Source organism: Propithecus coquereli, unplaced genomic scaffold (genome assembly GCF_000956105.1).
Source record: "Propithecus coquereli isolate 6110/MARCELLA unplaced genomic scaffold, Pcoq_1.0 Scaffold108, whole genome shotgun sequence".
Classification (NCBI taxonomy): domain Eukaryota; kingdom Metazoa; phylum Chordata; class Mammalia; order Primates; family Indriidae; genus Propithecus; species Propithecus coquereli.
In genome coordinates, this window is record NW_012134747.1 from 2398651 (window position 1) to 2424033 (window position 25383).

Sequence of the window (25383 nt, forward strand, 5' to 3'; positions counted from 1 at the left end):
AAATGTAATAATATTATTTAGATAGAAATATGGATCATCTGGGATGAGCCTCAAAGGCTCCAAAGGATTGTATATTTATGTGGTAAAAAAGATTGAACAGATAATTCGCTATAAATAAGCCATGACTTAGAATTCATGCTTTTAATTAACTCGCCATCAAATGTAGATATGAATAAAGAATTGTCATCAGAGTGATGTGTAGTGACAAGAATTTTGATCAGGTCTCAGACTCAAGGATTGACCCTAGAATCCAGCAGCTGGGGTATCAGAATTTGGTCCTGCCTTCTTAGACAGAAAAACTCGAGCTCAGAAAGGCTCAGTGGGTTGGCCAAAGTCACAGAGCTTGGTGGTGCAAGTACTCATTGCACACTTACTGCCCTTCACTTGTGGAACAAATGCAGTTTCCCCTTAGTTCTCTTCCCTGCTGCAGTCCTAGCTAGGTTGGCTTTTTCTTTCCCTAACCTAGGAGTTTAAGTATGGAAATAATGATATTATCCATGTGAAATACTTAAACCTGTCAGAAATATTTGAATAAATTGTAGGTGTAAACCTGTGGTCTTATTTTACATACTTTTAAGAAAAGCATATTCCTCGGACTATCATTGTCAAATGCCAAAAAGTCCAGTTTTGCAGCCAGAGAATATTCTGTTTGATGGGATTTTTGATGGCTAATTCTGTGTGTCAACTTGGTTAGGCTATAGTACCCAGATATTTGGGCAAACATTATTCTGGATGTTTATATGAAGGCATTTTTAGGTGAGATTAACATATAAATCAGTAGGCTAAAGCACATTACCTAGGTGGTATATAATCATGCATCTGTAGTTCCAGCTACTTGTGAGATTGAGGTGGGAGGATCACTTGAGCCCAGGAGTTTGAGGCCAGCCTGGGCAATACAGTGAGACCCTATCTCAAAATAAAAGCAGATTACCCTCCTTAATGTGGATGGGCGTCATCCAATCAGTCGAAGACCTTAATAGAAAAGGACTGACCACCAAAGAGGGAATTCTGCCAGTAGATTGCCATTGGATTTGAACTGCAACATCAACTTCTCCCTGGGTCTACAGCCTGCTGGCCTACCCTACAGATTTTGGACTTGCCAGCTTCCAGCAATCATGTGAACCAATTCCTTAAAATAAACCTATTTTCATATAAATAAAGTAAAAAATATATATCTTATATATATAAAATAAATATACATATACATACATTTTATTGGTTTTGTTTCTCTAGGAAACCATGACAAATATAGGCTTCTTTGTGTTGTCTTTTGAGCTAGCATGCTCTCTACCCTTCATTATGTAGAGTATTTTTTTCACTTCTTGTTCTTCAGTAATTCACAAAAACACTAGGTTTACAATTAGTGAAATAAACCTTTTGTCTTTATAGCCTTTGTCTTCATTACCCTTATATACAGCATGTATATTGTCCTTTGAACTTCAAGTTTCTCCCATGTAAAAAATATGAAAATTGGGAACTCTATCCTTTTCTGCCTTACATATTAGATCAGCTGCTAAAGAGTTAAAGATAATTTGTGTAAAGTTTTATAATGCCTGTAATTTACTTCACATTACTGTAGCACACACAACATGATATTTATGGGTATAACTTTGTTTTAGCAGCCTTTAGTTAGCATTCCAGATACCCCAATCACAGATCTGCACTCTAGGATTAGTAATTATTTGAAAGACCATAATTAGAAGTCCGTACCTCACATATGGGTACTTTAAATCTACACAAGGTGGTTTAACATTAGGTACGGTACAAATAATTGGCGAAACGAGTGATGCTGAAGATATGTGGATTAGCCTCTGGAATACTTTTTGTAAATGGACTTTGAGACAGGCAAGGCTGCAAGTTAGTAGGTTTGGAGTAGTATCTAACTGTAGAACTCCGTTTGATCCTGTTTCTTGGTATGTAGGCTTCTGTTGAGTGAGCCAATTAGAAGTTAGAGGCATCCTACTATGAAATATAGTTGCAACTGCTTTAAGTAAATCTTTCACGTAGGTTATTCTTCATAATGACTTAAGGACAGAAATCTAGGACTTTACTGAGTTTATGAGACAGGCCTGTGGGTCTATTTTTTGCACATTTGCAGCTCAGCAATGTTTTTACATACCACAGAATTTAGGTTGAGATTTTCTTTCATTGTAACATACTCCTTACAAGATTGTAGAGGAGGAGACCAAAGCCCCTCACCTATTTAGAATCGTTGGAGACTGCCAGTGTTACCATAAAATGCCTGATAAGTGTAAACTCCAGTTTGGCTTACTTCATTTTGCAACAGAAACCTACTATATTCCTGGCACACACTGGGCAATCAAGAAACTACATAGTTCTTAGTATTGAGTATTAGAGATTATACATGGCTCTGAAGCTATCCAGATCCTCCTTTTTATCACCACATTTGTTTTTAAAACATTAAGGTATGGACTGTCTTTTCCATGCTCACTGTTAATTTCAATTCAGAGCCCTCTTCAGCAGAGCCACTAAAATCCCATGAAGGTGAGTTGGGGTTCTGCCAAGGAAGTGTGTGAGGAGTGTAGCCTGTTTGTGGAAGCATGTGAATGCTTGGCTTAGCTCCAGAAGCACACTGTGCCAAGCCATCATGTGAGACTCAGCATGCTAGAACCTGGAACATTTTCCATCTTTGATGTGTCAGGAAGATGCGGTGGAACCCAGATGCCAGCCGGAACTGAGACCTGTGGAAGCATTGTGGGAGATTCCTTCCAGTCAATATTTACAGAAAATGCTGAATTTACTTTGACCTACATTGATTAAAGAAAATGTAGCATAAGACACTAAAGGAAACATTTTTTCTTACTGTTGAAAAGGTGTTGCTGTTGTTTTGAAAAAGGGTTGTAGCTCAAACTACCAAAAGTGTAACTAAGATAATGATTCTAGTTAAAATCTTATTATAAGCTAATTTTTACTTGATTTGCATTTCATTGTCTTGGGTTGCTTGTTCAGAAATGTCTTTGCTAACTGTGTTTGTAAACTTCTTACCCCTGAAAGCCTGTCTCTGCTGTGAAGCAATGGATGAGGTCTTGTTTTGTTTCCTTTGATCAAGGAACAGAATATTGCTTGTTGGCTCTGAAACAAGAAGTCTTAAATTTAAACATGCTTTTGTTTGCATTTCTCAGTGCAATAACACAGGAACAATGTGAAGGTGCCTGAACTAAAAATATATATATCTTGATGGTGTTGAACATGGGGCCCAGGAAGCTGCTAGCCTTCGGGGTCTTTTTTATTATAGTAATAGTATGATGAAGCTCTGATTATTATTTGATTAATTAATTATACATATTTCATAGAGCAATTAAAGTAATATAAATAAAACTAGTAGAACTATCATAAGAAAACTGAAAGACTCAAAATCATGTAGATAAAAGGGGAAGTATTTACCTAGGTTACTTTCCTTTCATCTCTGAGGTTCTTCCTGGTCAAGGCACAACAGAAACCACGGCAGGCAGTGAGCCATTGTGTAACGACAGCGTATTGATCTGGACACAAGGAGGGCTTCTGGCAGGCCAGTCTGTGCTATAATGCCAAATCAGTTATGCAGATTTTTGTTTAAAGGGCATTAAGCATTCCTGTGGATGCGTTAGGTTTATTTAGGGTGTGAACCCGAAAGATATCATAAAGCGTGTGAAACAAAAGCCACAGGAGTCTGGAGAGTCCAAAGTTATAAATCTAACTTTGACCACAGACAGCTGCAGCCACGCCAACATTCCTTTCCCCCTGATAAGGAGGAAGCTACGCACCTCCCCTATCTCTGCAGGTGTTACTCACTCCCCCTGGAAAAACCCTCTATAAAACCCAAGACTTTCTCCCTCAGGGTGGACACTTTTTGGCTCCCACCCATCTGCACCCAGATACTCAAAATAAACGACATTTTGCTACATCTGAGACTTCATGTATCTCCTTCTCAGCTCCGGCCTAATAGGATGAAATATTCAAAACCTGTTTATAAAGGAGATTATGAGATGAGTAGTATCTGGGGAAATACTGTCTCTCACATTACTCTGAGAAAGCTTTCCCTCTCCCCATATTGAACCAAGCACAATGACATGGATTGTCTCATTTTATTTTCACAATAACCTTTTGGGGCAGGTATTGTTATTATAATAGCCACTTTGTAAATAAGGAAACTGAGGCTTAGCATGATTTTAGCTTGCTAAGAGCTCATAGCTAGGGAATTTAAGAGGCTTTAAATTAGATTAAACTGGGGACATACAAATAGGGAATATCTATATATGTGGTCTATACCTACAGTGTGTTCTTTGGCTTAATTATATATGTATTCCAGAGTCTGCCATGTCAGCAGAGATACAGATCTTTAATCGCTGCATAGAATTACATATTAGTATTAATATATATCATAAATTAGTAAGCCATTTTCTCTATTGGTGAACATTTAGGTAATTTCCCACTTTGGGCTATTACAGATAGTACCGTAATGAACTTCCTTGCAGATACATCTTTGTGCATATTTGCAAATATTCCTATAAATACTTAAATGTGACATTATTAGGTCAAACACATTTACATTTAAAATGTTGATAGCTACTTTCAAGTTATGCTTTTTTCCTCCCCAAGAGTATCCTTTTTTCTATATCCTTACAAACACTGGATGTTGCAGTCTTTATTTTTTTAGTCCATTCTCATAGATGAATACGTGGTATCTTCTTGTTTTAATTTGCATTTGCTTAATTTTTAATAAAATTGAACATATTTATATCATTTATTAGACATTAGTATTTCTTCTTTACTGAATTCTTAATTAATTTTCTTTCCCAACTTACACATGCAGTTGTTTGAATGGATGAAACCCTTTACATATTATGAATATTCATATTTCATTTTAATAGTTGACAGTATTTTCTCCTAATCTGTGATTTATAACTTAATTATGGTATATTTTGTTGTCTAGAAGTTTTTAGCATTTCTTTTTAATCAAATTGCTTATTCATTTCCTTTAGGACTTCTCAGATCTGTGACTTTCTCTTCTAGCCTATTAGCTACACATTGTCCCAAATTTCTTTAAGCACTTTTTGTAGGAGATATATATTTATTTTTAACCAGTCCAAATTCTAATTTTGTTAATAATACGAAATAGGAATGTTTTTCAGACGGATAATTTAATTCTTTCCATATTATTTATTAAATAGACCACTTTAACTAATTTGAATAGAAAAAGAGTAGAACAGAATAGAGTATAAAAATAAATCTACCCCAGGGCCAAAACTATATTGCCTTAATAAATGAAGTTTTATTGTCTGTTTGGATATCTACCAGGGCCTGTTTCCGTCTTTATTCTCCTTTTTCAAACAGCTTGTTAGTGTCAGTAAAAACTGTGGATGTGATTTTAATTTCGATTGCCCTGAGTTCATACATTAAATGAGGGTAAACTGACATTTACAGTAATTTTGGAGCAGGGGTGTCTTTACAATATTAAGGATTTGAATCCAGGATAAATAATATGGCATTACACTTATTCAGGACTTTTTGTGTTCTTCACTTAGCTTTATAGAGAAAGAAAGCTTCCCACATTTATGGTTGATAATCACTGGATATTTTATAGTTTCTGATTGTTTTTGTTTTTTTCTAAAGCCATTGTTTTTTTATACAGATATTGACTTTTAAGAATTACTGTGCTTTACTGAACTCTTATTAGTTCTAATAGCCTTTCTGTTAAATTTCTTGAATTTTCTGGGTAAGCAATACTTGAGTGAGTTTTTTAGTCATTAATAGCTTTTTCTGCTTGCTCATATAATTTACCAGACTATAAGCAAACTGAAGATGTATCTTACATTTTCTTTTTTATTTTTTCAATTGACAAATAATAATTGTACTATTCAGGGGGTACACAGTGATGTTTCTATACACTTAGTGAGTAGTGAGTGATCTGATCAGGGTAATTAGCATATCCATTATCTCAAACAGTTATCATTTCTTCCCCCTAAAACTTATTCCTCCTATGAAACTATAATTTTGTATTCTTCAACAAATCTCTCCCTTCCATCTACCCTTTCCGGCCTCTAGTATAATCTGTTTTAATTTTTACTTTTAAGAGAACAGCTATTGTTTAGCTTCCACATATGAGTGAGAATATGGGGTGTTTAACTGACTTATTTCACTCAACATTATGTCCTCCAATTCCATTCATGTTCCTGCAAATGACAGATTTTCATCCTTTTTTATGGCCGAATAGTCTTCCATTGTGTACATATACCACAGTTTCTTTATCTATTCATCTGTTATTGGACACCTTGGTTGATTCCGTATCTTGGCTATTGTGAATAGCACTTCCCTAAATATGAGGGTACAGGTGTTTCTTCAATAGAATGATTTCCATTCTTTTGGATAAATGCCCAGTAGTGGGATTGCTAGATCATATGATAGTTCAATTTGTAGTTTTTTCAGGAACCTCCATACCTTTCTCCATAGCGGCTGTTATTAGTTTTCATTCCCACCAACAGTGTATAAAGAGTTCCCTTTTCTCTAAGTCCTCATCAACATTTGTTATTTTTTGTCTTTTTATAATATTCATCCGAACTAGGGTGAGATGATACCTTGTTGTGGTTTTGATTTGCATTTCCCTGATGATTAATGATGTCGAGCATTTTTTCATATATTTTTGGCCATTTGTATGTCCTCTTTTCATAAATGTTGTTCGGATCATTTGCCCATTTTTGTTTATTTTTTTGTTTTTGTTTTTGAGACAGGGTCTTGCTCAGTTGGCACTAGAGTGCAGTGGCATCATCATAGCTCACTAGCTCACTGCAACCTCAAATTCCTGGGCTCAAGGATCCTCCTGCTTTAGCCTCCCAAGTAGCTGGGACTACAGGCATGCACCACGACACCCAGCTAATTTTTCTATTTTTTGTAGAGACAGGGTCTTGCTTTTGCTCAGGCTGGTCTCGAACTCCTGGCCTCAAGCAGTCCTCCTCCCTCAGCGCCCCCAAAGTGCTAGGATTACAGGCATGAGCCATGATGCCCAGCCATTTGCCCATTTTTTAATTGGATTGTTTGGTTTTTTGCTGTTGACATATTTGAGTTCCTTATGTATTCTGGATATGAATCCCCCATCAGATGAATAGTTAACAAGTATTTCCTTCCATTCTGTAGATTGTTGTTTCACTCTGTTGTTTCTTTTGCTGTGCAGAAACTTTTTAATTAGATATAATCTCATTTGTTTATTTTTACTTTTATTGCCTGTGCTTTTGAGGTCTTATCCATAAAATCTTTTCCCAGACCATTGTCCTAAAGCATTTCCCCAATGTTTTCTTCTAGTAGTTTTATCATTTCGGGTCTTAAATTTAGGTCTTTGATTCGTTTTGAGTTGACATTTGGACAGGGTGAGAAGTGGGAATCTATTTTCATTCTTCTGCCTATGGATATCCAGTTTTCCCAGAACCATTTATTGAAGAGATTGTCCTTTCCCCAGTGAGTGTTGTTGGCACGTTTGTGAAAAATCAGTTGGTTGTAGATATGTGGGTTAATTTTTGGGTTCTCTATTCTGTTCCATTGGTCCGTGTGTCTATTTTATGTCAATACCATACTGTTTTTTCATGTAGTTTGAGGTCTGGTAGTGTGATAGCTCCAGCTTTGTTCTTTTTGTTCAGGATTTCTTTGTCTATTCAAGGTCTTTTGTGATTCCATACAAATTTTAGGATTTTTTTTTTAATTTCTGTGAATAATGTCATTGGTATTTAGTTAGGGATTGCATTAAGTCTGTAGGTTGCTATGGGTTGTATTGTCATTATAACAATACTAATTCTCATTATTTCTTTTCTGTGAAAACATAGAATGAAACAGTGGTATAGTCATATGCTTGCTGGATGTCTCAAAAATTACACAAAGTATCATTTTCCCATATGTAGTCTTATAGTTGTTTGCTTGTTTTATTTAATTTCAGAATACCCTCAAAGGAACTTTATAGACCAGTTCTGAGTGGGGAAGAATATTTTGACAGCAGAGTGTTTGGAATCCTGAAAAAATTTAGGAAGGAGTTAATTTATTTGAAGCAGTTCTCCCAGGTTGGTCTGAGTGCAGTGGTGTTTACGACTAATTGATGACAACCAGTTACAGATTCCTTTGTTACCACTTCACTTGACCAACCTTTAAAGAAAAGAAAAGAAACAGTTCACCCATACTTACTTTATACACATGCACACATACGCATGCGAACACACATGCACATATTATTTATTTACTTACTATGTACTAGCAAAATTGAGCTATGTTGCAGAACAAAGACTGTTTAAACCCTTGTTCTACAGTCATATAGTTAGACCTATTGGCAGAAGCAGATGAGGGGCAAATATCGAATCATACATGCCAGTGGTTGCCAGGACATTTAAGAACGAAACCTAGGTAACTTTTTGTGTGTATTATTAAAGTTTGCTCCCATCAGCATGTTGCATTGTACTGTACTCAACTATTGATGTTTTCCAAAAACTATGTATGTGTATGTAGTCTAGGGTCTTATATTTGAAATATACATTCCTTTGCATCTCAGTTATGCAAACTCTTGTTTATTCTTCAAGACTGAAATATCCTTCCCTTCAAAAATTCTTCCCTTTCTCAGGCAAATAAAAAATTACTCATTATATTCTTCTGTTACAACAGTTATCACATTATATTGTAAATATTTTGATTTCTGTATCCTTCCTAAACTGTGAGCTACTTGAAACTGTGCCTTCTCCAATGTCTAGCACAATATCTGGCATAGGGTTGGTACTCTGTAAATTTTAGTTGAGTGAAAAAATATATAGAAAGTAAAAGATTAAAAAACTGTCTAAGAGAAAGTCATACGTGTGACAATTCAAGAAAAATATTAATGGTTCTATGGAAGGGGCAAAATAGGAAGACTATTTTATAAAAAGATAAATAAAAGTACAAATCTCATAGTATAGAAATGTACATTTTGATGCAGTATTGTTTACTATAATGGAGAAATACAGTAGAGACCAAATGAGGACCCACATGGCATAAGGCTATGAAAACATGTTGAAAGTCAGGAAGAAAAAGAGTATTCATTTCAGGTACAAACTCTACAAATGACATGATTTTGAGAAGTAAATACCATTAGGAACCATACTACATCTACTTCTATATAAGCAATATATATTCTTGGTTTATAGGTTACCGTAGGTAGAAAACAAGAATTAGTATAAATAGTTTTCCAATAATATCAATGTAAAGCATACCTGGACTAGCAGGCCAGCTTTGTAGGAAATAAAAATGATTTCTTTCATCTTTGACCCTCTGCTTTCTGTTTTTATTAAACCTTTTTATATATATTTAAAATTACTAGATTTTAAGATTTTAGATGGGACATAGTTTTTTCAGGCACAGTTTAGATGCTTAATAATTGCTGAATTTAATTGAAAATATCAGTTTTTATTATACATATTAGTTGGACTTGATGGATTATACATTTCCTTCTTTTACGTATTCTTTAGTGTATTAAGAGAGGAATTGGATAACTAATTCAGTCTTTTTCCAATAAAACAAATATTTCAGCAGAAATAAGGACTATCAAGTTTCTTAAGGCTACATCTGAATGATTTAGGTAAGAAATAAAGAGCTGTCAATATCCTATTTCTTCTATAGCTCTTGAGCAATATTTTGATGATTATCTCATGGAAAGATTCGATGAAAATTTAATTTAAATCTATATGCACATAAAATGAGGGATGACAGATGAGAACACTTTAACATAGCCTAGGTTCAGTGATTCTATGATTGAAATATCATTATAGTATTGACACACTACAACCTCAGGGCTAGTATAGGTCAAACCATAAAAACCTCCATACCATAGGTTCAGTGTTGGTGTTTGCTCAGGCAGCTTCAAGATGTTTTGTTAGGAAATAGCAGAACATTGCAGCTAATATAGTATATTCTAATTCTATAAAAGGTGATGAATATTGCTATTCAAATAATGTATTCTGTGGCTACTGTTGTCTCTTAAATTATTAAATGTGGTAGAATGACTCATACATTTTTTAAACTGGTAAGTTATTTTTATACTGATTGATTTTTCATTCTCTTAACATGTCAATTGATTTTGAATATAAAATACTTGTTTAGAAGCAATTCATCACACAAATGTTTTAATTTACATAGTTTTGGATATCTAACAGATTTTCTTTTAAATTAAGAGTCTTTTCTGTATTATCAATTTGTTATTGGTCTCTTACTACAGGTTTTCAACACATACTCCAATGAAGACTATGACAGGAGAAATGAAGACGTTGACCCTGTGGCTGCTTCAGCTGAATTTGAACTTGAAAAACGTGTTGAAAAACTGGACCTGTTCCCAGTGGAACTAGAGAAAGGTTTGTGAGTTTATAATATCATTAAATATTTGTTTTTATAATATGTGATTATAAACAATTATTTGACTATATTAATAATACAGAATTATTTTTCCAAAGTGTAGCCTTTTTTCTAAGAATTGGATAAAATGTTACTTCTCACAGAGGATCTTATTTATTAAGTTTCAGAAACAGTTAATATAGATTCTGGGTAGGTGGTGGGATTGAAAGGCTTCCTCATTCCTCCCCCTTCCAACAGAAATCCATCTACTTTAGCAGGCTGGGATGCTGGTTAGGATCAGAGAGGTATGAGTGAGGCCCAGTGCTTTGTTGGTGTTCCTGGAAAGGGCTGGTGCAGCTGAGAGCACAGAGAGAGCTGGTATAAGTGAGAGCTCGGGAACAGATGATTGTTTTTGTTTTTGTGTTTGTTTTGTTTTCGTGGAGAAAGACTAGTCTTGGAATATGGAAGGTAGGGGGTATGTCTGTATTAGCCTTTGGAAAATTATGGACATTTGGAATGAAGGCAGTGAAATCCAGGAAGATTTAAATAGTAGGGCTACATCCTCTCTATCTCTGAGGGGAGAGGCTCACAGAGAGGAGGAAAAAGGGGGAGCAGAGGGGCTTCCTCCTGATTTTTTTCTCTGGAATGACAGCCTGCCTGCTGCAGTAACTGCTGAAGCAGGGGAGCAGAGCTGCTGTGTTTATCATCATCACATAAGACGGGCACCCACCAACTAGACTGTGACCCATGACCAGAAAAAATCACGTCTCAGAGAGCTTTAGAAAAAGTAGAACAAACAGTTGATAACTTGAATAACAATAAAGAAAGAAACAAAAGCCCACTCAAGGATATTCACTATGGCTTTAAAAAGGCATTCTTAAGCAAATTAGTAACAACAAATTCCTTGATTTTCAATTGAAAAATTTCACTAGAAGAATTGAAGAGAAAAGGATTGGTTATTGTTGAGATTCAAATCGGTGACCTGTAAGGTTAAGTGTAAGAGATGTCCCAAACTGATTCTCAAATGACAGAGCAAAAATCCAGGAAAAGTAATGAAGAAGCCCCAATATTTAAAGTTGTAGGCAACAGAAGGGGAGAAGGCAAAGGAAGAGGAGGGACATATTAAGTAATATGAAGAAACAGAAGAAAATTTTGTTGAGCTGAAAAAAAGACTCAACCCTCATATTAGAAAGGGCTTATCCCATTGTGAGCAAGAGAGCTAAAAAACCCCAAACTGATCCCACGATTAGACATAGTTTGGGGAAAAAATCCAAATGTTCAAAGATAAAGAGAAAATCTTACAAAATACCAGGCCAAAGAAACAAACTAGACAAACAACTAAAATACTTGGAAAGGCAAAATGATTAGACTAATGTTGTCAGACTTTTTATTTGCAACACAGAAGCAGGGAGATGTAGATACAATTTCACATGCCACTGAGGATAAAAAGGATGATGATACAACAATCCTATATCCATCCCAGAGAGCATTTACCTATCCTGGTAAAAGAAAGAAACTTGCTGATATGTAAGGATTTAAAGAACACATCACCTACGTACTTTATCTGAGTGATTTACTTCCCAGTTAGCAGGAAGGAAATAAGGAGCAGCTTTTTCAGAACAGCAAAGGTGAGGAAAAAAGAGCAGAAAACTATGTAAGTATTTAACATAAAATTGCTTAGATGAAAAAGATATGAAACAATACCAGTCATATTACACTAAACATGACTCACTGATGACTCCTGTTAAAAGACACTTTCATTTGTGGTTAAAGTGAAATCAACAGTGATCTTACATTTTTCATAGATTTAAAAATGTGAAAACCACTCGTAGCTGATGGGCCGTACAAAACCAGCAGGGCCATTGCATTGCTTGTAATAACAGTACAGAGAGTCTATACATTATTGCAGCATATCTAGTTAATAAAATATTGCTCAACAGTGAAAGTGAATGAGCCACAGTTTATGCCGCACTGTGTATGATAGTTACAAACATGAAGTAAAGGGAAAATAGAAATAGCAAATCACAGAGGAAGCCATTCAGTATAATTCCATTCATTTAAATTTTGAAACAAAAAACAATTAAACATCATATTGTTTAGAGATACACAAATAAGTAGTTTTTTGTGTAAAAAAAAGGAGGAAATGATTAACACAATATTTAGGATAATGATCACTAAGGAAAGAGTTATGAGATCAGGGAGGGGTACATAGTGGGCTTTTGGAGTGTTGATAATATTCTGTGTTCTTTGTTGATACAGGAATGTTTATTTTATTTTTATTCTTTAAACATAATGCTTTATAGATAAATGTTATCTACTGGCATGCATACTCTTTTGTATATATGCTATATTTCATACTGAAAATCAAACTAGAAAATAACCAAATGAAATACAATTATTAGAGATTTCAATACATTTTTTTCAGAACTAGACAGATCTATAGACAAAACAAGTAAGGAGTGGATTAATATAATCATCTCAATTTAAAGCTATATTTAAAATGAAAAAATTGTATCCTTTGGAAAAATTTTAAAAGCTTTTTTAATATCATGGGAATTTGGAAATTATATAATATATTCCTAGGTAGATGTTTGATCAAAGAGAAATGAAAACTAATATTCGAAACCATCTTATAAGGATAGCACTTAAAAAATCTTTAATATACATCAAAAGCCTTGCTCAGGAGAAAAATTGTATCCTTAACTTCTTTCTTTAAAAGAAAAAAAGGAAAAGGAAAAAACTCTTATCTTGGGAATCGGAAAAAGTAAACAAAATAAACAAACTGGAAAGGGAGAATAGTATAAATAAAAACAATATTAATGACAGAAAAAATAGCCAAATAAGTTAATGAGAAGCTTTTTCATTGAATAGGTAGATCCATAAAATATATCAATTTTTCACCATACTGATGGAAGAAAATTGAATAGATACATGTCTATATCTATAACTAAATTGATTCTAATTTTAAAATATTAGAATTGTAAGATAATTTGTGAATGAGGATATCACATCCACCGAAGAGAAAAACTAATGGCTTTTTCTCTATATTCACATTAAGAACCTAGAAATGAAAATGGGAAAACTATTTCATTTACAGTAGCATCAAAACAACAAAATACTTATTTTTATTACTAAGAAAAACATAGAATTTATCTATATAAAATAATAAAATCTTTTTGAAAGACATCTAAGCAAATTGAAAGATATACCATATTCTTAGATAGGAAAACTTAGTATTGAAAAGTCTCTTTGTACATTAATATATAAGTTTAGTGCAGTTCGAACAGAACTGCCAACAAAGTTGGGTTGGGAGAGGGGACTGCAGAAAGTAATATTATATTTGATATAAAGAAATATAGGCCTAAGGAAAAAAGAATGAAAAAGAATTTGAAGGACTTAATTTACCAAATATCTGAATATAAATAAAGCTTTATAATCAGAACAAATTGTATTCATACAGAAATCTATCAGTGGAACAAAATAGAAAACTCAGAGAAAGAGTATGCATGAGAATTTAATATATAGCATGCATTATATTTCAACCTAGAAGTAACAACATACTTGTTAAATTATTCTGGCATAACTGAGCATCTATCTGGAAGAATATAAAGTTGGACACCTTCATTACATCATATATAAAAACTAACTCCACATGAGTTAAATAATTAAATATTAAAAATAAAGATCTATAAAGAAAATTTATATAAGTACATATATCGTCTAGGCTTGTAGGTGGAGGGGCTTAACCAAAATGGGAAACCAGAAGTTAGAAAAGATGAACCAATTCAATGACCTATAATTTTAAAGACAAAGCTAATAGATAAGTGATAAATTTGGCTTGTAGGGTCAGGGGAACTGCGTTATAGATTACAAAGAGTTAATATCTATAATACGCTAAGAATCCTTGAAAATCATCAGTAAAACAGATACAGGTAAAACTTAGTATTAATCAAAAAATTAGCCATTTCCTGAGGAGGAAACCTAATGACCCATGCTGCTGCGAATACAGGCTCAAATCTTGCTAGCAGTGAGGGGGGTGATAAACCAACGTGGACACCTTTCCTGAGAGAAAATAAGCTTTGAGCTCCAGAGTATGGTGATGGCATCTTCCATAATAACACGGCCTCACTATCTTTCCCATCTTTTCACGGCTGCTTTGCCCACTTAGTGCTTTGCCTGTCCCTAGGAGCGTACACAGAGGAAGGCAGGCTGGCAGCCACAGGACTCAGTGGCCTTCAAGTCTGCAGCCTAGGACTTCCCCCATCCATGACACATCTCAGAGAAAACTGGAAAATGGAATGCTCCAGAACATCAGCCACCTGGTCTCTGTGGGGTGATCCTACTGCTTGTATCGCTTCCCCTTCAGTCATCACCTTGTCTTTGTAGGTATTACTAGTTTTCATTAGAATTGAGGATAGCTCTAGTTAATACTGCTTTTTCCACATCTGGGTTTTCAGCTCTACAAATCTGAGTAATTTTCCAGTTAAAGCAATGAGAGGAGCAATGGAAGAAAGAGACTTTTATTGAGATCTGAGTCCAGGCAGAGAAAATAGATTTAAAAAACCAAGAAGTAATTTTCACTCGGAATAGTTGCGAGAAGAATAGGCATGAGAGTACAGAGATTTCACACTTGAGAAGGAACTCTTTGGACGTAATAAGTATGGGAAAGTTGCACTCAGCTCCACATTGGCTTGACATGTGATAATTCACAATGAAGAGAAACCCTGTAAATATAATGAATGTGAGCAAGAATTCAGCCAGAATGCTAATACATGCATACACCAGAGATTTCGTACATGACAGAAACGCTATGGCATTATTCAGTGTGGAAGAGGCTATAGTGATCATTTCTTAAACAACACAAGGGCAACACACTGGGGAGAAAACTTATATGGATGTAAGCACTGTGGGAAGGATTTTCAGTAATCATTCATCCCTTATCAATGTGAACAGATTCACACTCTAGAGAAACCCTATCAATATGATGAAGGTGAACAAGAAGTCAGCCATCAGCTAACCTTTGTACACATGAAACAGTTCATGTGGGGAAGAAGAAACCCTGTACACATAACCCATGTGGAAGAGCCTTTAGCACGTGTCTCACCTTCATGTGTACAAGAAAGCTCATTCTGGGGAGAAACTCTAACACTGTAATGAATGTAGAAAATTTTTAGCAAGATAAATTTTCTTGATGAACATCAGAGTGTTCATACCAGAGAAACAATTTGAATAAAACACGTATGAGAAATCACATGTATGCAAACATTCTAAATGTAACGAATGAGGAAAATATTCAGTGATTACTTATCCATTAGTCAACATTAAAGTTCTCACACTGGAGAGATACCAATGCTTGAATCAATGTGGTAATGCCTTCAGCTGGGGTTCACATCAGAAAACGAATCCAGGGGATATACTATAAAAATTCCTTTAGCATACAACTGAGCAAACAAGTCACATTTTTGTCAAATGACAACTTTTTAAACATATGTAGATTTACGATGTAGGATTGTGAGTCATGCTTAGAAAGGGGAAGTTGATCACAAGTAGTAATCAATGAGATGAACCCTCTTTGAAAGAATACTAATTAAGAATACTTACTAAAGGTTATTGCTGACAAGTCTTTTAAAAACATAAAGCATTCTGTTTAGTATGTGGGCTAGTTTTCCTTAATAGTCCATCACTGTTGATTAGCTATTATTTATTTTTTATACTTCTAATAAACCATGATTGCAAAGACTTTGAGGGCATCAGAAAATAACTTTGAATGTTAACCAAAAGATGTGGTACACAAAGTAGTGTGTCTTTTATTTCTTTGATTATTAAATTTTATGCGTTCACAGAAAGGAAAAATCGAGATATGAATAAACACATGATTTGTAAGTGAATTTTGAAAAGCTACTGTTTATCAGTATTGTTCACAGAACCAATGAAATGGAAACAAAAGTGAATACTTCTGAATAAAGAAATGGTTGGATACATTATCATAACATTTCACCGTGAAATACTATGCAGCCATTAGAAATGATTTAGAGCTATATAAATTGATATCCATGACATATCATCGGATTTTTAGAAGTAAGCTGCAGAGAGATGTAGATATAATCTTATTTGTGTAAAGCAAATAGGAAGGAAAAACAAGCCAAATCTGTGTGTGTATGTCTGTATATATTGTAGCTGTTAATAAGTATATTTGCTTATGTAATAGGACAGAGGAAAGTACTTAAAGACACATATTAAATGAATAGACAAGTAAAAAAGAAAAGAAAACTGACTACATGAATAAAGGAGAAATTCCAGATACGTTATGATCACATTTCTTTAAAATTCTGTATGTGTTTTAATTTGTGAGCTTTTATGTCTAAAACAATTCATAGGATTATTCTGGGAATCTGTTAAGGCAGGTTGATTATGCATAACCAAATTATTTCCTTTTCTTGGGACCACAGTGAATTACCAACTGCAATAGTAAAATGAGACTAAATTCGTGAGCCTTTTGGAGGATCTTATTAGATACGCTTACTCCCTAGCTTATTAAAAAAATTCTACTATGGCAAACATATCATATGTCCTATCCATAGAGAAGCACAAAATTAGAACAGCAGATAGGCCTTCCCAGCTAATTGTGGACTAGTGTAAAACAGGTTGTTCTGTTTTTTTTGTTTTCCTTTTTCATAGATGAGGATGGTCTTGGTATAAGTATTATCGGAATGGGTGTTGGAGCAGATGCTGGCCTTGAAAAGCTGGGAATATTTGTCAAGACAATAACAGATGGTGGTGCTGCTCAGCAGGATGGCAGGTAAGCGAACTACTGTTGTTAACTTAAAATCTTAGGGAACTGGCCGGGCGCGGTGGCTCACGCCTGTAATCCTAGCTCTCTGGGAGGCCGAGGTGGGCGGATTGTTTGAGCTCAGGAGTTTGAAACCAGCCTGAACAAGAGCGAGACCCCGTCTCTACTAAAACTAGAGAGAAATTAATCGGACAACTAAAAATACATAGAAAAAATTAGCCAGGCATGGTGGCGCATGCCTGTAGTCCCAGCTACTCGGGAGGCTGAGGCAGGAGGATCGCTTGAGCCCAGGAGTTTGAGGTTGCTGTGAGCTAGGCTGACGCCATGGCACTCACTCTAGCCCGGGCAAAAAGAGTGAGACTCTGTCTCAAAAAAAAAAAAAAAAAAAAAAAATCTTAGGGAACTTTTCTTGGAATTCTTTCAGAGGTAGCTTTCTTCTTTTGATTTTTTTTTTCGGGGACAGAATTTCAGTGTGTTTCTCAAATGTGTCAGTTGTTAAAACACATGAATTACTTTCTGATTTGTAGGCAGAATATCTGTTTTCTGTAATATATATTAGATAAATTAGATCTATCTATACCTGTCTTCATTCATCTTTCTATCTAGTGGGAAGTGGGCAGAAACATGGATGTATATCGTTAAAGACCATGTACCGTAGAGGTCAGCATATATTTTCACTTCAGAAATGTTGAAAAAAAGGATAATAGTTTTGGCATTTTTGAAAATGATAGAGATAGAAGATAAATTAGGAGCTCTAATTCTGCATTGATGGTAATTCTGGGGATTTGTTTCTCCAAATGTGTTTTATCTAAAAACACAGGTTCTTGAGTGCCACCTAAACTTGTAGAATTAAAATCTCTAGGAGAGGGGTCTGGCAGTCTGTGTTTAAACATCCACCTTGGATAATTCTGATGCATAGAAGAGCACATCATTATTTTATATCTTAGCTTTCATCTTCTCAAGCTACATATATCTTTAAAGATTTTGATTAATCATTATACTAGGCTCCTGATATATCAGGTTGAGGCTAGAAGCAAAAGGTTGGTGTGTTAGTTCATTTTGTGCCTCTGTAACAGAATACCTGAGACTGGATAATTTATAATGAACAGTAATTTATTTGGCTCACGGTGCTGGAGGTTGGGAAGTCCAAGAACAAGCTGCCACATCTGGTGAGGGCCTTCTTGCTATGTCATCCCATGGTAGAAAGCAGAAGGGCAAGAGAGTGCCAAACTCACTTTTATAGCAACCCACTCTGGAGGTAGGGAATCCACTGCCATGATAGCAACATTAATCAATTCATGAGGGCAGAGCCCACATGACCTAATAATCACCTTTTAAAAGTCCCACCTCTCAACACTGTTGCATTCAGGATTAAGTTTTCAACACATAAATTTGGGAGACACATTCAAACCGTGGCAGTTGGCAACAGAAATAAAAGTAGACCCAAAAATATGATTACCAAATTCAAAGAAATATCATGGTTTTTTTTACAGAACATTGAATGGGTAGCTTGGATTTTTTTTCAATGTTTAAGTATATATGTTTCAGTAATCTTACCAGGAAATAATAAAGCATCTTAAAAATAATTTGTGAATCTGGTGAGAACCATAGTAGCATTATTTTTTTCGTACTCCTAAAAACATATCAGATGGTTCTTAAGGAGAACTAAATTGATCTACGTAAATACAAAATTACACACTTTCTGTATCTTCTTTCCCATGTGATTTGGGACAACATCTTAGTCAGTAGCCTTGTTTGTGTTCCCATAGCCAGTATAATAAAAAATACACTTAGTGTAATACTTTGCACAGAGAAGATTTGAAATGAATCTTTTGAGTGAATGTTCAGCTGACAACATGTGTCACACTTAAAGTGGGATATAAATATTTTGTGTTTGAAAGTAATTTATTAACAGTCTTCCTCCTTTTCAGAGTAGTTAAGGAAATAACCTTTTTGCTCCTTTAATGAATTACACAATGGTAGTAGTATTTCCCATTATTAGTTTAGCACCTTTCTTCCAAGGAAGCTAAAATGTCTTTGTAAAATCTACCTCATTTGTCATGAAAAATTTGATGACAAATTTTGAGGCATTTTAAGGTGATAGGAAATAATGTTTATAGTTAGTATTCAAACATTATTAAATTATTATAAACCATCTCTCTTAAGTGAATTGGCCACAAAGTCAAACCAAAATACAACTTGATTAAAAAACAAAAAGATGGAAAATTTTTGGCTGGGCACGGTGGCTCACGCCTGTAATCCTAGCACTCTGGGAGGCCGAGGCAGGTGGATCACTCAAGATCAGGAGTTCGAGACCAGCCTGAGCAAGAGCGAGACCCCGTCTCTACTAAAAATAGAAGGAAATTATCTGGACAACTAAAAATATATATATAGAAAAAATTAGCCGGGCATGGTGGTGCATGCCTGTAGTCCCAGCTACTCGGAAGGCTGAGGCAGTCAGATCGCTCGAGCCCAGGATTTTGAGGTTGCTGTGAGCTAGGCTGAAGCCACAGCACTCACTCTAGCCCGGGCAACAGAGTGAGACTCTGTCTCAAAAAAAAAACAAAAAGATGGAAAATTTTGCATTGAACACTTAACCAGTTCTCGTTGTTTTAAACACAGACCTATTTATTTTTCCCTCATTCATTTTTTTTTTTTTTTGAGACAGAGTCTCACTCTGTTGCCCGGGCTAGAGTGAGTGCCGTGGCTTCAGCCTCACAGCAACCTCAAACTCCTGGGCTCGAGCGATCCTGCTGCCTCAGACTCCCGAGTAGCTGGGACTACAGGCATGCGCCACCATGGCCGGCTAATTTTTTTTATATATTTTTAGTTATCCGATTAATTTCTTCCTGTTAGTAGAGACAGGGTCTCGCTCTTGCTCAGGCTGGTCTCGAACTCCTGAGCTCAAACAATCCGCCGGCCTCGGCCTCCCAGAGTGCTAGGATTACAGGCGTGAGCCACCGCGCCCAGCCCCTCATTCATTTTTAAATTGGGTTTATTTTCCATTAACCTATTTACTGACTTTTTTCCTCCTGCATAGTTTTGTTTACCTAGTATGCTAACTAATCTTGCTCTTCTCGTAATAGGTGCTTAGAAAATGCCTCAGCAAATACAGTAAGAGAGGCAACTTAATGTGATGAAATGAACAGAATCTTTAAGGTCATGTAGCCAGGAGTTTTAATTCCATTCCCTGTACTTATCAGCTGTGGGATATTGAGCAAATTACTTAATTTTCATGTTATCTACATTGCAGGATTGTTGTAAGCACCAAGTAAGCTTACGTAACTAAGAAACCTTCCACAGTTCTGTTTGTATATGGAACTGTTCTCAAACCAAGTAAAAGCTTGAAATTTAGTAAAAAAATAGTGATTATGGGAAGAATCTTGTGAAAAACTATTGAAAAGTACACAACCTACATACAAAATCATAAATCTTGGTAGTCAGAGGGACTTCAGAGATCTTCCAATCCATATATTTTCTTTTATGTGTGTAAGATAATTGAGAGTGTGTGTGTAGATGAGAAAATGAGAAAATAAGTGGTTTCATAATTAGACCTATGACAGTTTTAGTATCTTTTAAATTATTATATTATTATCACCACCATTACTGGTATGTTCATTTGCATAATGTTTGCTTGTTTACTAGTTGAAAGGTAGCAACATATGAAAGTTATACAAAGAACAATAGGTTACTGCCTCTAATCGATAATAATTTTTAAAGTAATGATATGTATACTTATTGATATAGAAAAGTATTGTATTGAGCGTTTACAAAACAGTATGATTAATATGATGCCATTCTTGTGTGAATATGTGTTCTATTTATTCATTTTTCTCTCTCTCTCTTTTTCTCTCTTTGTCCCTCTTTGTCTCTGTCTCCCTTAGTCTCTCTTTCTCAAAAAGCCTAAAATTAATACATGCCCAAGTGCTGAATGTCTCTAGTTTGTGGGGTTGTTTTAAATTTCAGCTAATTAATATGGAATATTTAGGGTTTTTTTTTAAGAAATTGTAACATCTGTATTAGTTTTCTATTGCTGCTGAAACAAATTATCCCAAACTTAAAATATATAATACTTTAAACTACCACTAAAAATGATGAGGTTGTCACTCTGCAGCGGTTACTCTTCAAACCTCAGTTATTGAGGATCTGGCTTAGATGTTCTCTGTAATAGTTCCTGTTAGCTTTAAAAGGATAAGGTTCTGTATTATAGTTTTCTAGCTTGCTGTAGTTTCTTAACGCTTCCTATTTAAGAAAAGTTATTTCAATTTAGTCTCAGATTTAGTCATACTTCCTTCAAGGAATGTTAAATAAGCAGACATATATAGAAAGTTTTTTTTCTCCCTCTTCTCCCCTTTTCCTGCCCCCACACAAGAAGCCTTTCGTTGTGATTGTTTTTACTTCTTCTAAATGGCTCATAAACTCTCACCGTATTTTGGATACTTTTAAAGATTTGCCATGGGTACTTATCTCCTGATTTATCTAGTGTAGTTAAAAAGTTTAGAGTCTTCCTTTTTCTTTGATATTATGTCCTACTTTCTAAATTTTCTTTTTGTCAAGCTTTTCCTGTCTGTATCTTCTCATATGATGCCTTAAGCATAGAGGGTGCTCGATAAATATTTTTCGAATGAGTAAATCCTTGCGCTTTAATCACTGTTGAAACATTTCCTTGGGCTTAACATTTTTCTGTTTGTTTTTGTTTTTGTGCTACTCTGCCTCTTACAGGGTAGCTCGTAATTTAGCTGAATGACATGACAGCCATTTCCACCTTATGTTTTAGTGTTTAATTTTTAGTAAAATAATATATATATTGATCATTGTTTTTTGTTGCCAGAAATGTAATTGTTAGGTATGCACACAGGACACTTTGACACACTAGTGATTCTCCAGTCCTCTTTCAAGATTCTATAAAGCAAAAGTAGTTTCATAATAAAACAATTCAAAATGCCGAATTATAGAGTATCTCGCGTGGGCGATATTAATGATGCTGTGCTAAAGAGGCAAATTACACGTGTGTTGGGGATCCATTTTGGTTTTGGCTCCTATGGGTGTTTCTCAAGCTTTTGTTCATCATCATTTTAAAACATTGTCCTTTTCAGTTTTATTAGAAGGGATATCAAATATGAAATTAAGGTACTATGTACTATGTAATACTATGTACCTTATCCTCATTCAAGTATTGGTTTTCAAGTGGTTTTAGTTGTTTTTGACCATCTTTGGAGTAATACCAACATATAAAACAGACCAACAGTCCTATTCTTAGGCTTATCCTATAGCAAAGCCACTCTTTCTAAGGAACCGTTTCTGCCCTGAAAGTACCCTCCAGCCTAGAAGAACCCTGTATGGAAACTGCTGTTTTAATTGAGTCTGTCATAATCTTTTAATCGATGGTTTCCTCTCTGTGCACACACTCATGTCACTCTTCTGATCAAATATTTTGCTTGTTTACCCCTTAGACAGTTGGACTATTATGGCTTTGACATGAATTTTCACATACATTTAAAACTTCACTAGCTAACATTTTAGGGAAGATCTCTGTTGACCAAAGTTCATTAATGTTGCTCCAGCTGGTCTCCCTGTCATTCATCTTTGGTTGCTTTGTTGATATAAGCCCTGTGAGGTAGGGTTGGGTTTTTTTTCCCCTTTCCCAGAAACATCGTGTCAATAAATAACTATCCAGTAACATTAAACAAAACCTAGAATAGTCCAGCTTCTATATTTTCATTAGCTTTATGCCCACTGATTCTGGTTTTTAGATTAAGAACTGAGGAGTCTCGGTACTATCACAGTGAGCAGTGCTGAAGAGCAGTGGTGTTGCACACTTCGGTTTATTATAAGCACATGGAAACTATTGAGGAACTGGCCAGGATGAAATGGCTTTTACAGCCTTGCCAGGTACATTCCCATAAATTCCACTCCAGCCGACAGTGTTTCCAGGGGAAACAGGCTATTTCCTCTGCTATTCTGGAAAATTTGGGGAAAGTCTAGATTATCCGTAGAACGGATTATTCTCTGTACTCCGGGATGGTCTGATGCAGAGCTCTGTCTGTGTCATTTTTACCACCAGGAGTCATCCCTTGTGTTTTCTGTGCTTTTAATTACAGCCAAGGATTGAGAGAGATTGTCAGTGTTACTCTTCTGTGAGGTTGCGTCTGAAAGTTATCATCTCACAGGATGAGAGACGCAAGCAAAGTGGGTGTCAGACAGCAGAAAACTTTTTCCCTACCATAATAACCATTTATATAGTCAATACTCTATTGGCCCATGATCGAGTGGGTTATAGGACTGGGTAATATTTCAGTCTGTGGTGGGAATAAACCTGAGCTGCTACCCTTTTTTTAAACATTATTCCTCTAACCACCGGTCTAATCCTCTTTACCTCTCCTCCCTCTTCTGCTCATTTTTAGTTTCTTGAGCTTGCCTTCACCTTAGTCATCAAGTAGGCTTCCTCCACAAAAAGGTAAATCGAAAAGCCCCTTGAATAGCAAACTCTATAGAATTCTCCTCCTTCCCTCACGACCCCTCCCCGTCCTTCCCTCCCTCCTTCCTTACTTCCTTTTTAAAATTTAAAGATGGTTTTTATTTCCTTGTTTTTTTATTGTGTATCAGATTTTTAAATTTTTTCTTTAAGGAATTTATCACTTTTGAAACAAAAAAAAATTTAAAATAAACATCCTTTTGATGGAAATAATAATCAAATCAAATATTGTCACTGTTTTTGTTGCATGGAGTGTTTTATAGCTTGGAGCTCTTCTGTCTTATTGGTGAGCATGTCCAGGGCTCTTCATGCCTCTGTGGAGATCCGTGTTTCCTTCTAGTATCATGTTCCTTCTCCCTGAAGCACTTCCTTTAACATTTTACCACCAGGTCTTCTGGTAATGTGTTCCCTTCAGTTTTGTATGTCTGAAAAAGTCTTTGTTTCACCTTTAAAAAAAATGTTTTCTCTGCATAGAATTTTAGGTTGGTATTTTTTTTTTTTAGTACTTTTTGCATACTTTTCCCCCCGTTTTTAGGCACATGGATGCACATGAACATAAGTGTGTTTATACAAATACATGAAGAAAATAAGGAAGTGCTATAAACATTGTGGGGTTTTTTGCTTATTTAATTGTGTATGATGGGCATTGTAAAATTTCTATTGAAATATATAAGCTCAAAACCGTGTGTATTACTTCAGACATTGCTTTTGAAAAAATATCCTTTTGGCTTTGGGTTATAGATTATAGATCCTCAAGTCCTGAACCGTTAGCCTAGTTATTTTATGATTATGCACATGTGTGTGTTTAACAAAGAGCAGATGACTATAATGCTTCAGTCTAAAGGAAAACTTTTTAGACCATTTTCCCAGCCATAAAATGCTATCACCAATTGTCAAATTAGCATGTGTGATGACATTTTAAAGTTATAAAGGTAATATATGTTCATGGTTAAAAATTTGGAAAATGTAGAACAACATAAAGAGGAAAATAAAAATCTCATATAATCACATCATCCAAAGTTGTCCACTGTTAAAATTCTGCTGGTGAATTTCCTTCCATATTTTATGTGTGTGTGTGTGTGTGTGTGTGTGTGTGTGTGTGTGTATGCCTTGATTTACTTAACAAAATTAGGATTAGCTAAATATATGGTTTTGCATTTTTTTACATGTTTAATTCACCAACATATTTCTTGAGTACTTACTATATGGCAGGCAATGTGCTCTTTATATTTTGCATCTTATTTAATCCTACTCATAGCCCCGATTAAATATGTATTTTATTATTTCTTTTCTATATATAAGGAAGCTAAGTCTCCACATATACACTCACAGAAAGTAAGTGGCAGAGCCTGGCTATAAACCAAGGATATCTAACTCCAGAGTCTGTTCTTGAATAATAATAATAAATAATGACATCATATCATGTCATTAAATAATTTTTACAATAGAGTTTAAGGATGTATTATGCTGTAGTATACATAAACCATTTACATGTTGTTTTTCTAATAGGTTGCTTACAAGGTGTTCATGAAGTTAGCATTTTTATATAGAAATCATTAATGTACATCACCGATTATTTCTTTGAAATTAATTCCTAAGACTAGAATTACTATGTCAAGGAGCATTGCATTTCAAATACTTTAAAAACACGTTGCTAAACTGCCCTTCAGAAAAGTTGTTCAATTTGTATCCCCCCAGCAGTATCTAGGAGTTGTCTACTGTTTCCTCATTAAGATTGAATATTATGTTATAAAATAATTTGAAAAGTTAGATAATATTACTCTTTAAA

General features: G+C 35.0%; 1 protein-coding gene across 1 annotated transcript in view; it reads left to right on the forward strand.

Moving 5' to 3' along the window:
* PPP1R9A (protein phosphatase 1, regulatory subunit 9A) overlaps nucleotides 1-25383 on the forward strand; it is a 328117-nt gene that overhangs the window by 144955 nt on the left and 157779 nt on the right. Inside the window, exons 3-4 of the mRNA XM_012647532.1 lie at nucleotides 10217-10349; nucleotides 17008-17128. Of these exons, the coding sequence (XP_012502986.1) occupies nucleotides 10217-10349; nucleotides 17008-17128 (254 nt within the window). The remainder of the gene's footprint in view (nucleotides 1-10216; nucleotides 10350-17007; nucleotides 17129-25383) is intronic.